Source organism: Protopterus annectens, chromosome 13.part0 (genome assembly GCF_019279795.1).
Source record: "Protopterus annectens isolate FY-2018-M chromosome 13.part0, PAN1.0, whole genome shotgun sequence".
Classification (NCBI taxonomy): domain Eukaryota; kingdom Metazoa; phylum Chordata; order Ceratodontiformes; family Protopteridae; genus Protopterus; species Protopterus annectens.
The window spans coordinates 1,267,535,617-1,267,551,513 of NC_056747.1; the positions used below are offsets into that span (position 1 = coordinate 1,267,535,617).

The 15,897-nt window shown below is 43.5% G+C and overlaps 1 protein-coding gene across 1 annotated transcript; it reads left to right on the forward strand.

Moving 5' to 3' along the window:
- The first annotated feature begins 1,516 nt into the window (after positions 1–1,516).
- On the forward strand, positions 1,517–2,104 carry LOC122788047 (keratin-associated protein 4-6-like). Its single transcript, XM_044054969.1, has one exon. The coding sequence runs from the start codon at positions 1,517–1,519 to the stop codon at positions 2,102–2,104; it is 588 nt and encodes a 195-aa protein (XP_043910904.1).
- Positions 2,105–15,897: the final 13,793 nt, after the last annotated feature.

Consider the following 15,897-nt stretch of genomic DNA (forward strand, 5'->3'; position numbering starts at 1 on the left):
GTTTATGTTCACAAATGACATATAATTATTTACAAAATTCCAGATAGCTGTGCTGGCAGTATCCCCCTTTGTCAGAGATAACAACAGATCAGAGCAAGGAGAAAGAGGGATAGGGACTCAGGTTATGGTTTATAGTCACTGTAATGGAGTAGACATGAGCTATAAAGCCCTGGCATACCTCTCAATTATCTAGATTTTTTTCAGAATGTCCAGGTTTTTGCCTCTTGTTTTTGGTCTGTTCCTCATACAATATGTGGTTTTCTGTCAAATCACTGAGGATTGAAGTGACTTTGAGTGTCACATTTCATATCTTTCAGAAAATGCATGTTAACACAAAACCTGGAATTCTAGCAACTTTCTAGGCTTATAAGAGTAATATTTAAAAGCTGTCCCTATTTATGCCCCCCCCTCCATTAGTTTATGCTTTCGCCAGATTTCTTATGCTAAGTGGTTGACAGGTATGACTTTGACTTCAGTGGAAAGTAGGCAGAGTTTGCAAATAGTTTAAATGAAATTCTAAATCTTGGGAGCTGTGCAGAGGACAGCCTAACAACCCAATGAAAGGGTGTGTATAAAGAGATTTATAGGACATATCAATGACCACACAGCCTGCTTTTAACCTGGATAATATCCACTGTTTCATAAAGTCAACATGGAGAGAGTAGGACACTGTGGAGTTAAAGGTGACATCAAGATATTGAAGGATTAGCCTGCACTAGTGGGATAAAGCTTTGACTATGGCCCAAATTGCCCAGGTTCAAAGAACAGCTTGGGGTCTTAATGACACAGTCAGGAAGGAGGGACATGCTTATCCTGGGGTAGGCCACAAGCCTGAGATACATTTTACATAGGTGATCTGTTGTGACATAGGTTCATACTAGGCTAACTACCCTTGTGGGCCATTTTAAGCCTAGCCAATTGCCCCATGTAAGAATCAAACCCTGCACCTTCTGTTTGTAAGGTGAACACCTTAATCATTATGTCAACCTCCCAACCTAAGGTTGGTTTCCCAGGTGAAGACTGGGGTAACAACTACATGGTGTTGTCTGAGGGTGGGCAGGTCATTCTACTGACAATTATCATTATGGAAGTGAGAAGTGTCAACACTGATGACCACTGTATGACCTCCTTCAGTGTTATTAGTTGATGTAGGGCTGGGAAGTAAGAAAAAAAAACACTCCTCAGCAGCAATATGATACTACCTCAGGTTCCTCAGTCTCCTTATTTGCCCTAAACATGGGTCAGAATTAATCTGGGGAGGATAGTCAGGTTGTGTTGACCCAATGGATGAGGATAGGCACTGGGAGTAGCTGGTGGGAGCTAAAAATAACTATGATACAAGCAACAACTGTGATATGAGCAATTGTGATACCAGCGAGTGTGATACAAACAACTGTGGTACAAATAACTGTGATGCAAACAACTGTGACATGACCAACTGTGATATGAGTAACTGTGATACCAGTGAGTGTGATACAAACAACTGTGGAGAAACTGTGATACAGACAACTGTGATATGAGCAATTGTGATACTAGCAAGTTTGATACAAACAACTGTGGTATGAATAACTGTGATACGAGCAACTGTGATACAAACAACTGTGACATGACCAACTGTGATATGAGTAATTGTGCTAAGAACAACTGTGATATAAACAACTGTGACATGACCAACCGTGATATGAGTAATTGTGCTAAGAACAACTGTGATACAAACAACTGTGATATGAGTAACTGTGATACAGGCAAGTGTGATATGAATAACTGTGATATGAGCAACTGTGATATAACGGACTGTAATATAAACACCTGTGATATGAACAGCTGTGATATGAGCAAGTGTAATGCAGACAACTGTGATACGAGCAACTGTGATATAAGCAACTGTGATAAGAATAACTGTGATATAAACAACTGTGATATGAGTAACTGTGATACAGACAGATGTGATATGAGCAACTGTGATATGAGCAACTGTGATGTAAAGGACTGTAATATAAACAACTGTGGTGATATGAGCAAGTGTAATGCAAGCAACTGTGATACCAGTGAGTGTGATACAACCAACTGTGGAGCAACTGTGATACAGACAACTGTGATATGAGCAACTGTGATACCAGCGAGTGTGATACAAACAATTCTGATACGAGCAACTGTGATACCAGCGAGTGTGATACAAACTGTGATACAAACAAGTGTGATACGACTGTGATATGAGCAACTGTGATATAACAGAGAGTAATACAAATGGCTGTGATACAAACAGCTGTGATACGAGCAACTTGATATGAGTTGAGTGTAATGCAAACAAATGTGATATGAGTTACAGTGATATGAGCGAGTGTAATACAAACAATTGTAATACGAACAACCGTGATATGAGCAACTGTAATAAGAGTGAGTGCGATACAAACAAGTGCGATACAAACAACCATGATATGAGCAACTGCAATATGAGGAAGTGCAATACAAATAACTGTGATACAAGTAACTGTGATATGAACAAATGGATACAAGGGAGTGTAATATGAGCAAATGTAATACAAACAACTGCTATACGAGCAACTGTGATATGTATCTCTGTAACGTAGTCCTCAGAAAGTCTGCCATACCTTTCAACCTCTCAGTGAAAGAAATTTGGACAAAGCCAAAAATAATGGGGGATAAAGGCCCAAAAATAGGAACAGATTTTAAATATTGCTCCCATAAACTTAAAAAGTTGCTAGAATAACAGTGTTTGCATCATTATGTATTTTCTGAAGGATATTTATTGAAGACTGCTGGAACAGGGCTCAGGTTTGAGCTTTTTTACTGGTTAACTGGGTAATTTGTTTAAATCAGTTTGCTCATCTTCTATTGTTATATAAAAACAAATTGCACTTTATTCATCTGCTTTTACTGTATTTGTGTTTCTTCCTATTTTGTTGCATTTATTCTGCTGCATTTATTACTGCTTGTTAGTAGCCTGATTAAATTGTAACTGTTATTCTAAACCTTTGGTTGAAGCACTTGGGCTTCAGACCAGTTGTTTTACATTAAGAAGGTTTGTGGTCTGCACTATTGTGGCAGGACTGGTAGCTTACATCCAAGTTGGGAGTTGCTAATTGAAGGCTAAGAGTGTATCAGTTCTGGTTTAAGCACTTGGGTTTCAGGCTAGTTATTTTACATTAAGAAGGTGTGGTCTGCACTCTTGTGAGAGGAGAGGGTAGATTCTGCCCTTCTGAGCTGGGAGTTTCTGGTTAAAGGCTTATTGTGCCTGCTTATTTGAACAGTTTCTTTCTGAAATTGGTATGCCTTGTTTGCTGTAGCATAGACTAAATTCAGACCTGCTGAATCTAGCTTTGTTTGTATAACTCGAGCACTAATCCAGACCATCTTTTTTGGAGAAGGTTCCCCTGCACCCTAGTGGCAGGAGTGTGAAGTTAGAACTTGTCTGATCAAAGACTGCTGGAACGGGGCTCAGTTTTTAGCTTTTTATTAGTTAATTTGTTTAAATCAGTTGGCTCATTTTCTACTGTTATATTAAAAAAAAACACTTTATGCATCGCTGCTTAGCTAGGGTTAAACTATTCCTGGCGCCATAAAGTCTGCTCTTCAAATTTTCCCTTAGAACTAGCCAGTTTTTTAGTTTTAGCACTCAAATCTGTTTCTTTGAGCTCATCACTTGTTCAGAACTCGTTGTAAGCACTAAATAAGCTAGAAATTACTACAGCACTCAACTTTCCTTACTTGTCTAGAGGAAAACAGTTTTTAGTACTTAATAAATAAGCACCTATCCAGACATGTCTAAAGGTCAGCTTCCGGTGTTTTCTCCTGTCTACCTGATGAATCTGGGCATCTTGGGGCAATGCAGCAATTGTCTCATGTACACAGACAACCATCTCCTCCTACCACCCAACACTACAAGCTGTGATAGATGCACTTATATAGCCAAACTGGAAGCAAAGCTCTCTTCACCTAAGAATGGACTAGACAGTCAAGAGGAAAAGTAAACACTTTCAAGAGGAAAAGTAAACACTTTCACCACACCACACTCATCACATAGTCCGTCAAAACCTACACCACCAAAACACACACATAGCAAAACAAAACACACACCTACATTCACGGAAGCTATCAATAAAAATCTGCTCAAGCAACTGAGACCTCCAAAGGAGAAATGCATGCAACCTCCACTGCCCCAACACAACCCAAATGACACATAGCCCACAGACTCAGTGTGCCACTCAACCACAACCCATAAAGCATAACAAAGAACCCAACACTCTAGTCATAGATGACTCTATAGTCAGGCACACTGATGTTCCACTCAACAGGCTAAACAAGGAGAAAGTTACTGTCAGCTGCCTGTTGGTTGCCAGGATCCGCCACATAACACACACACTCAGGTCACTCCACAACAAGTACAAATATGTCTCTGTCATTGTCCATGTTGGAGTGAATACCTGAGACGTACCTCCCTGGACTACATGAAAAGAGACATGGAGGAGCTCTCCGATCTTGTAGCCCAGGCAGGTATGACCCTAGCCCTGAGTAGCATCCTGCCATCACCCAGAATGATACCACATTACAAGGACAAAATGACTGACTTCAACAATTGGCTAAGCTTTTGGTGTCATTCTAAGGGGATCCAGTATCTGTCTGCCTGGGATGGCATGATCAACAGACCACGATGCTTTGCCAGAGATGGCCTGCACCTGTCGCCCTTGGGATTCCAGATACTGGCTAAGGCTCTTACCACCCCTGTAGTGCCTTTTTTATGCAAGGTTCAAATGACAAATTCACCACCGTAACAGGTACAAGCACACGGAATCTGAGGGTAATGCTACTCAATGCTGAAAGTCTAAACCTCAAAATGCATTCACTCGAGGCACTCTTTAAAATGGAGAACATCGACATCTGTGCAGCGACAGAGACCAGGATCAAGGCTCCGAGAGCACCCCTATATTACCAGGCTATAAATCATACCACACCTTTCGGCCACCTAACCTGGACTGAAACACTAAAGGTGGAGGCATGTCCATATTCATTAAGGATATCCAAACCTCCAGGCTAGTTGCTCAGCATAATGCATCCGAGATTATCCAAGTGCAACTAACACTGGGCAAGACCGCAATCCAAATTGTAACTTGCTACAGATCCTCAACCATGCCCCAGGATTCCCACTCCTCATTTCTTGATACACTGGAAATTGTTAGGGTACAACCCAACACCCTAATAATGGGTGATTTCAACTACCCCACCATTAACTGGGAAAACTACTCATGTACCAACTCTTTTGCTCAATGTTTTCTGGAATTCATAAATTCCAATGCCTTGGATCAACTTATTCACAGCCCCACCATGGGCAGCAATATCCTAGACCAGGTCATTACCAACATGGGCGACTGGTGTTCCACACCAGAGGTCAGTTCCTCATTGGTCAGACCTGACCACAAGCTAATCATCCTAGACATCCACATCCTGCCCTCACCCCCCATTAGGGAAACCAGTGTAAACATTTTCTTCAAAGCCAACTTCATGCTTCTTAAGACAGAAGTGGCAAACTTCACAACACCCATGCAGACAGACAATAGAGGTACAACTGCTGAATCCTACACAAATGCACTTTATAAGCACTTACACGAGTGCATGGATTGTACTATCCCTAACAGAACCAAGATGCTATCCTCCAAAAAAAGGAAGCCAATCTGGTGGTCCCCAGCCATAAACAAACTCTACAACAGAAGAAAGAAACTGTTGCAAAAAAGAGTAAAATCCCATGACTGGAAGAACTCCCTGGTCAGCCTCAGTAAGAAGCTGAGATCCCTCATAAAATCCTCCAAAGCTAGTTATGAAAACAAAACAACCACAAAGCATTCTATAGCTATGTCAAGAATCTCAATGGCAACACTCAGATCTGCCCTGAGTTACAGCACAATGGCACCAATTATACAGAACCAACTGATATTGCCAGCATCCTGGCAGATAGGTTCACTGCTAACATTACCCCCCCCACCCCCACCCCCAAATGGCCCATCTCTATATCGGAAGAATGCAAAGTTCCTGTAATCTTGGCTGAACAGGTAAAAACACACTGTCCAAAGCCAAGAACACAGCATCCATGGGACCTGACAACATCCCAGGCTGCATTCTACATGAACTACAGAATGAACTGGCACCCCACCTAAGCACCATGTTCAATCATAGCCTCACCTCAGGCTTTGTGCCCACTGAATGGTGCACAGTGATGGTTATCCCACTTCACAAAGGAGAGCCACCACGGACCCTGGGAACTACTGCCCCATTAGCCTAACAAGCCTGGTCTGCAAGGCCATGGAACGTATCATCGTGCAACTTATAAACAAAGTCATTGGTAATCTCCAAACTCTGGACCCCACCCAGTTTGGGTTTGTAAAAGGCAGATCATGTCTCCTAAACCTGATTGACTTCTTTGAAGCAGTCACCAAAGCCGTAGACAAGGGTAAGGTGGTTCACACAGCCTATCTAGATCTCACCAAGGCTTTTGACACCATCCCACACTCTGGAATAATAGATAAACTCACTAAACTAGGTATAAATCCCTATGTCACAAGCTGGGTTGCCAACTGGCTCACTGAAAGAACCCACACTGTGAAAGAAGCAGACTCCAAATCCGACTTCAGACCAGTGACAAGTGGAGTATCACAGGGTTCAGTCCTGGGTCCTCTCCTGTTTGGTATCTACTTTTCTGTAGTACAGGTTAACACAGGTCTTTGGCTAATGAAGTTCACAGATGACTGCAAACTAGGAGCTATATTTGAAACTCCTAATGATGTGGACATCCTACAAAGGGCATCATTGAGACAGAAGCTCAATGCCAAAAAGTGCATTGTCATCCCCTTTGGTAAAAACTCTGTACCCATGAGCTACCACATAGGTAGTAATCTACTTAACACCAAAAGTGGGGTAAGAGACCTTGGGACACAGGTGGACAGTAGTCTCTCCTTTGATAATCACATTGCCAGAGTAGTCAGGAAATCCTTCTGCATGGCACACCTCATCACAAAAGGTTTCTCATCCAGGAAAAAAAGGTCATTGTTCCCCTCTACTCATCACTCATTAGACCCATTATAGAGTACAACACCCTGTTCGGTACATACCTCACAAGACATCTACAATAACTGGAAGGGCCACAGAAATACCTCACAAAGAGGATTACCGGCCTCAAACAGATTCCCTATGCAGACTGTCTCTAAAAACTCCAGCTTTATTCTGTCACATATCACCTACTCAGAGGCGATCTCTGCCTAACATACAAAGCTATGTCAAACCCAGAGCTGTTGGACATGCTCCACTTAAAAAATCCCAATCCCTCCAAGCTACACCCTCTAGGGACCTAAGCCTTGTCTCCACAATAAACAGAACATGCTGGAGGGATAGATTCCTGTCCCAGAGTCTTCCCATACTCTGGAAACAAACTACCTATCTATATCAAACAAAGCTCCTCATTAACACTCTTCAAGAAAAATCTCAATGATTGGATGGAAAATAGGAAATTCATCCCGGGGATCACCTCTGTGGCTCTGCTCGACAGGGGCACAGGAAAATAATTTTCTTGGTTAGTGAAAGCCAGGGTACCTTTTTGGCTAGGCTTGTATAGGCCCTAGGGCCAATAGCCCAGTACCTACCTATGAACCTATGAACCTATGATATGAAGTCTGAGACTCAAATGTCTGCTTTTATTTAGTATTATTTAGTGACTTCACTCTTCAGAGATTTGCCAGAAAGCCACAAATATTATGAGGAAAGACCAAAAATATGAAGCAAAAATATTAACATTCTGTGGAAATCTTAACATTTGAGAGGTATGATCTTCACATTTACACAAACAAGACGAGTCCCATCGCAACACATAAATCCAGTTTTCATTCTACCTCAACTACCAAGCCCATGAGGCAAAATTATCGATGACCCAATATTCTGGTCATAGGAGACTCTGTTGTGAAACTCACTGATATCTATCTTACCAGGCTAGATAAGGAGAAGGTTACAATTAATTAGCTGTCAGGAGCCATGCTTCGACAGATCATGCAAAAACTCAGGTCACTTACCCCTAAATGCAGTATAACTAAGTTATCATCCATATGGGTATTAATGACTTGAGCTGAACCTTCTTAGACTATATGAAGAGAGACATAGCTGACCTCTCAGAATATGTGTCACAGGCAGGTATGAGCCTAGCACTTAGCAGCATTCTGCCGTCTCCAAGGATGATGCCACAGAACCAGCAGGTATGAGCCGAGCACTGAGCAGCATTCTACCATCTGCAAGGATGATGCGATAATACCAGCAGGTATAAGCCTAGCACTGACAGTATCCTACAATCTCCAAAGTTGGTGCCATAATACCAGCAGGTATGAGCGTGGCCATGAGCAGCATCTTACCATCTCCAAGGATGATGCCACAATACCAACAGGTACGAGACTAGCACTGAGCAGCATCCTACCATCTCCAAGGATGATGTCACAATGCCAGCAGGTATGAGCCTAGCATTGAGGAGCATTCTACCATCGACAAGGAGGATGGCACAATACCAGCAGATATGAGCCTAGCACTTAGCAGCATCCTACCATTTCCAAGGATGATGCCACAGTACCAGCAGGTATGAACCTAGCACTGAGCAGCATTCTACCATCTCCAAGGAAGATGCCACAGTACCAGCAGGGAGGAACCTAGCACTGAGCAGCATCCTGCCATCTCTAAGGATGATGCCACAATACCAGCAGGTATGAACCTGGCACTGAGCAGCATTCTACCATCTCCAAGGCTGATGCCACAATACCAGCAGGTACGTACCTAGCACTGATCAGCATTCTACAATCTCAAGGATGATGTCTCAATACCAGCAGGTACGAGCCTGGCACTGAGCAGCATCCTACCATCTCCAAGGATGATGCCACAATACCTGCAGGTATGAGCCTAGCACTGAGCAGCATTCTACAATCTCCAAGGAAGATGCCACAGTACCAGCAGGTAGGAACCTAGCACTGAGCAGCATCCTGCCATCTCCAAGGATGATGCCATAATACCAGCAGGTAGGAGGCTAGCACTAAGCAGCATCCTACCATCTCCAAGGATGATGTCACAATACCAGCAGGTATGAGCCTAGCACTCAGCAGCATTCTACCATCTCCAAGGATGACATCACAATACCAGCAGGTACGTGCCTAGCACTGAACAGCATCCTACAATCTCCAAGGATGATGTCACAATACCAGCAGGTATGAGCCTAGCATTGAACAGCATTCTACCATCACCAAGGATGATGCCACAATACCTGCAGGTATGATCCTAGCACTGAGCAGCATTCTACCATCTCCAAGGATGATGCCACAGTACCAGCAGGTATGAACCTAGCACTGAGCAGCATTCTACAATCTCCAAGGAAGATGCCACAGTACCAGCAGGTAGGAACCTAGCACTGAGCAGCATCCTGCCATCTCCAAGGATGATGCCACAATACCAGCAGGTACGTGCCTAGCACTGAACAGCATCCTACAATCTCCAAGGATGATGTCACAATACCAGCAGGTATGAGCCTAGCATTGAACAGCATTCTACCATCACCAAGGATGATGCCACAATACCAGCAGGTATGAGCATAGCATTGAGCAGCATCCTACCATCTCCTAGGATGATGTCACAGTGCCAGCAAGTATGGGTCTAGCACTGAGCAGCATCCTACCACCTCCAGGGATGATGTCACAATACCAGGAGGTATGAGGCTAGCACTGAGCAGCATTCTACCATCTCCAAGGATAATGTCACAATACCAGCAGGTACAAGCCTAGCATTGAGCAGCATTCCACCATCTCCAAGGGTGATGTCACAGTACCAGCAGGTATGAGCCTAGCACTGAGCAGCATCCTACTACATCCAAGGATGATGCGACAATACCAGCAGGTACCAGCCTAGCACTGAGCAGCATTCTACAATTTCCAAGGATGATGCCATAATACCAGCAGGTATGAGCCTAGCACTGATCAGCATTCTACCATCTCCAAGGATGATATCACAATACCAGCAGGTATGCGCCTAGCACTGAGCAGCATACTACCATCTCCAAGGATGATGTCACAATACCAACAGGTACGAGCCTAGCACTGAGCAGCATTCTGCCATCTCAAGGATGATGCCACAGTACCAGCAGGTATGAGCCTAGCACTGAGCAGCATTCTACCATCTCCAAGGATGATGTCACAATACCAACAGGTATGAGCCTAGCAATGAGCAGCATTCTGCCATCTGAAGGATGATGCCACAATACCAGCAGGTATGAGCCTAGCATTGAGCAGCATTCTACCATCTCCCAGGATGATGTTACAATACCAGCAGGTATGAGAATAGCATTGAGCAGCATTCTACCATCTCCCAGGATGATGTCACAGTACCAGTAGGTATGAGCCTAGCACTGAGCAGCATCCTACAACCTCCAAGGATGATGTCACAATACACGCGAAAGAGCAGGCTAGCATGTATGGCTCACTGACGGAACCACTATCTGTTTTCTTGACACAATATTTAAAACCTTTGTTACCATATGTACGGGCCAGATTGCAGGACACCACAGAGTTCCTCCAGATTGTCTCTGAATCATAACTTGAAGCAGATTGTATTATGTGTACCTTAGATGTTACATCACTTTATACCAGCATACCACATTGGGCAGGTCTAATGGCACTGGAATATTGGCTACATAAGATCAACATTTATAGTCCAGGATTTAATACTCTACTGATCTGTATGGCGGAACACGTTCTAACTAAGAACGTGTTCTATTTTCAAAACCAATGTTACTGGCAAATTCAGGGTACGGCGATGGGTGCCTCATTTGCACCAATATATGCCGATCTCTTTATGGGATATGTGGAAGATCAGATTATATATACTGAAACACACAACCTTTATTTGCCAGAAATGGATATTTGGAGACGGTACCTGGACGACTGTTGGCTAATTTGAAAAGGGGGAACAGAGTATCTCATGGAATTTGTTGAATATTTGAACAGCAACAAATGGGGTGTTAGATTCACAGTCAACTATGACATACAGCAGATTGATTTTTTGGATGTCCACCTTTGTAGGGAAGTGGACAACACTCTTCGTACCACTGTGCATAGGAAATACCCACAATACAACAGCCTCCTACATGCTTCCAGTTTACATCCCAAACACATTATAAAACACATTCCTAAATCACAATTTATTAGGATTAAGAGAATTTGTTCATCTAATTTGGACCTTGAATATTGCCAGAATGATTTCTCAAACAGATTTATACAGCGAGGTTACAACAAAATGGATTTTCATTCTGCAGTTAGAATGACTACTAATTTATCAAGGGACACTCTGTTGGGTTACAAACCCAAGATTGTCCAGTCCTCGGTCCAGTCACCCAGACTAGTAACAATCTTTGGTAGGAATACTTATCAATTACAGGATATAATTAGTAATCATTGGAATATATTGACAACGAACAAACACTTGGCCAAGTGGTTGGATGATAGATGTCTCTATTCCTACCAGAAAGGTAGAACTTTAGGATCACATTTCTCTCATTACAAAAGAATTACATCTCTGGATGTTTCCATGGCCCAGACTACCCTATTGGGAGACAAATTAATTGGCTGTCACCCTTGTGGTCATTGCTCTTTTTGCAAATACATATTTACCACCAAAGAATTTACCAGTAAGAATATAGGCAAGATATACAATATCAAGCATTTTGCGAATTGTAGCACGGACTGGGTGATTTATTTAGCCACATGTACATGCAGGGCATTTTATATTTGACAAACATCTAGACAGTTCCGAATTCGTATTTCAGAACATTTAGGGGATATAAGAAATACTAGGCCTACTAATGCTTTAAAAAAACATACTGTTTCACACAAAACGGCCCGGTTCTCTTTCATTTGTATTGACAAGATTGTTGGTAATAGAACTTTTAAAACTGGATGGCATAAATTGTTAGATAAAAAGGAAACTAAATGGATAGTTAAATTAGGTGGTCTTTTTCCACCAGGTCTTAATGACAAACTATAATGAACTATTTGTCGCTATTAATTATCAACATATCATTTTATTTTTATATTTTGTGTTAATTTTGCCACTATATACTACAGGTTTATTATTATTATTATATATTTTGAATCATCATCTCATTTTATGGAATGTAGACTAGTCTAAATTTTTGATTGCTAACTGTTATTAATGTCTCTATTTCACTGTCTCATTTTTATTGATATTTCTAAGTTTGGTCATGATTTATGTATATAGGAAATGATGTCATATTATCTTATTTGCATTACCTATAAATAAGGTCAACTTTTTCTTTTTATTCATGATGTCACAATACCAGCAGGTATGAGGCTAGCACTGAGCAGCATTCTACCATCTCCAAGGATGATGCCACAGTACCAGCAGGTACGAGCCTAGCAATGAGCAGCATTCTACCATCTCCAATGATGATGCCATAATACCAGCAGGTATGAGCCTATCACTGATCAGAATTCTACCATCTCGAAGGATGATGTCACAATACCAGCAGGTATGCGATTAGCACTGAGCAGCATTCTGCCATCTCAAGGAAGATGCCACAGTACCAGCAGGTATGAGCCTAGCATTGAGCAGCATTCCACCATCTTCAAGGGTGATGTCAAAGTACCAGCTGGTATGACCCTAGCACTGAGCAGCATCCTACTACATCCAAGGATGATGCAACAATACCAGCAGGAACCAGCCTAGCACTGAGCAGCATTCTACAATTTCCAAGGATGATGCCATAATACCAGCAGGTATGAGCCTAGCACTGATCATCATTCTACCATCTCCAAAGATGATATCACAATACCAGCAGGTACGCGTCTAGCACTGAGCAGCATTCTGCCATCTCAAGGATGATGCCACAGTACCAGAAGGTATGAGCCTAGCACTGAGCAGCATTCTACCATCTCCAAGGATGATCCCACAAAACCAGAAGGTATGAGGCTAGCACTGAGCAGCATTCTACCATCTCCAAGGATGATGTCACAATACCAGCAGGTACGAGCCTAGAATTGAGCAACATTCCACCATCTCCAAGGGTGATGTCACAGTACCAGCAGGTATGAGCCTAGCTCTGAGCAGCATCCTACCACCCCCAAGGATGATGTCAAAATACCAGCAAGTATGAGCCTAGCAGTAAGCAGCATTCTAAATTCTCCAAGGATGATGTCACAATACCAGCAGGTACAATCCTAGCATTGAGCATCATTCTACCATCTCCAAGGATGATGTCAAAGTAGCAGCAGGTATGAGCCTAGCACTGAGCAGCATCCTACCATTTTCAAAGATGATGCATCAATACCAGCAGGTATGAACCTAGCACTGAGCAGCATTCTACCATCTCCAAGGATGATGTCACAATATCAGCAGGTATGAGCCTAGCACTGAGCAGCATTCTACCATCTCCAAGGATGATGTCACAATACCAACAGGTACGAGCCTAGCAATGAGCAGCATTCTGCCATCTGAAGGATGATGCCACAGTACCAGCAGGTATGAGCCTAGCATAGAGCAGAATCCTACCATCTCCAAGGATGATGCCACAATACCAGCAGGTATGATCCTTGTACTGAGCAGCATTCTACCATCTCCACTGATGATGTCACAATACCAACAGGTACGAGCCTAGCAATGAGCAGCATTCTACCATCTCCAAGGATGATGCCACAGTACCAGCAGGTATGAGCCTAGCATTGAGCAGCATTCTACCATCTCCCAGGATGATGTTACAATACCAGCAGGTATGAGAATAGCATTGAGCAGCATTCTACCATCTCCAAGGATGATGTCACAATACCAGCAGGTATGAGCCTAGCATTGAGCAGCATTCTACCATCTCCAAGGATGATGTCACAGTACCAGCAGGTATGAGCCTAGCACTGAGCAGCATTCTACCATCTCCAAGGATGATGTCACAGTACCAGCAGGTATGAGCCTAGCACTGAGCAGCATTCTACCATCTCCAAGGATGATGTCACAATACCAGCAGGTATGAGCCTAGCACTGAGCAGCATTCTACCATCTCCAAGGATGATGTCACAATACCAGCAGGTATGAGCCTAGCACTGAGCAGCATTCTACCATCTCCAAGGATGATGCCACAATACCAGCAGGTATGAGCCTAGCACTGAGCAGCATTCTACCATCTCCAAGGATGATGTCACAATACCAGCAGGTATGCGCCTAGCACTGAGCAGCATTCTACCATCTCCAAGGATGATGTCACAATACCAGCAGGTATGAGCCTAGCACTGAGCAGCATTCTACCATCTCCAAGGATGATGCCACAATACCAGCAGGTATGAGCCTAGCACTGAGCAGCATCCTACCATCTCCAAGGATGATGTCACAATACCAGCAGGTATGAGCCTAGCACTGAGCAGCATTCTACCATCTCCAAGGATGATGTCACAATACCAGCAGGTATGAGCCTAGCACTGAGCAGCATTCTACCATCTCCAAGGATGATGTCACAGTACCAGCAGGTATGAGCCTAGCACTGAGCAGCATCCTACCATCTCCAAGGATGATGCCACAATACCAGCAGGTATGAGCCTAGCACTGAGCAGCATTCTACCATCTCCAAGGATGATGTCACAATACCAGCAGGTATGAGCCTAGCATTGAGAAGCATTCTACCATCTCCAAGGATGATGCCACAGTACCAGCAGGTATGAGCCTAGCACTGAGCAGCATTCTACCATCTCCAAGGATGATGCCACAATACCAGCAGGTATGAGCCTAGCACTGAGCAGCATTCTACCATCTCCAAGGATGATGTCACAATACCAGCAGGTATGAGCCTAGCACTGAGCAGCATTCTACCATCTCCAAGGATGATGTCACAATACCAGCAGGTATGAGCCTAGCACTGAGCAGCATTCTACCATCTCCAAGGATGATGTCACAATACCAGCAGGTACGAGCCTAGCACTGAGCAGCATACTACCATCTCCAAGGATGATGCCATAATACCAACAGGTATGAACCTAGCACTGAGCAGCATTCTACCATCTCCAAGGATGATGTCACAATACCAACAGGTACGAGCCTAGCACTGAGCAGCATTCTGCCATCTCAAGAATGATGCCACCGTACCAGCAGGTATGAGCCTAGCACTGAGCAGCATTCGACCATCTCCAAGGATGATGTCACAATATCAGCAGGTATGAGCATAGCATTGAGCAGCATTCTACCATCTCTCAGGATGATGTCACAGTACCAACAGGTACGAGCCTAGCACTGAGCAGCCTTCTGCCATCTCAAGGATGATGTCACAATACAAGCAGGTATGAACATAGCATTAAGCAGCATTCTACCATCTCCCAGGATGATGTCACAATACCAGCAACTATGAGCATAGCATTGAGCAGCATTCTACCATCTTCCAGGATGATTTCACAGTACCAGCAGGTATGAGCCTAGCACTGAGCAGCATCCTACCATCTCCAAGGATGATGCCACAATACCAGCAGGTATGAGCCTAGCACTGAGCAGCATTCTACCATCTCCAAGGATGATGTCACAATGCCAGCAGGTATGAGCCTAGCATTGAGCAGCATTCTACCATCTCCAAGGATGATGCCACAGTACCAGCAGGTATGAGCCTAGCACTGAGCAGCATTCTACCATCTCCAAGGATGATGTCACAATACCAGCAGGTATGAGCCTAGCACTGAGCAGCATTCTACCATCTCCAAGGATGATGCCACAATACCAGCAGGTATGAGCCTAGCACTGAGCAGCATTCTACCATCTCCAAGGATGATGCCACAATACCAGCAGGTATGAGCCTAGCACTGAGCAGCATTCTACCATCTCCAAGGATGA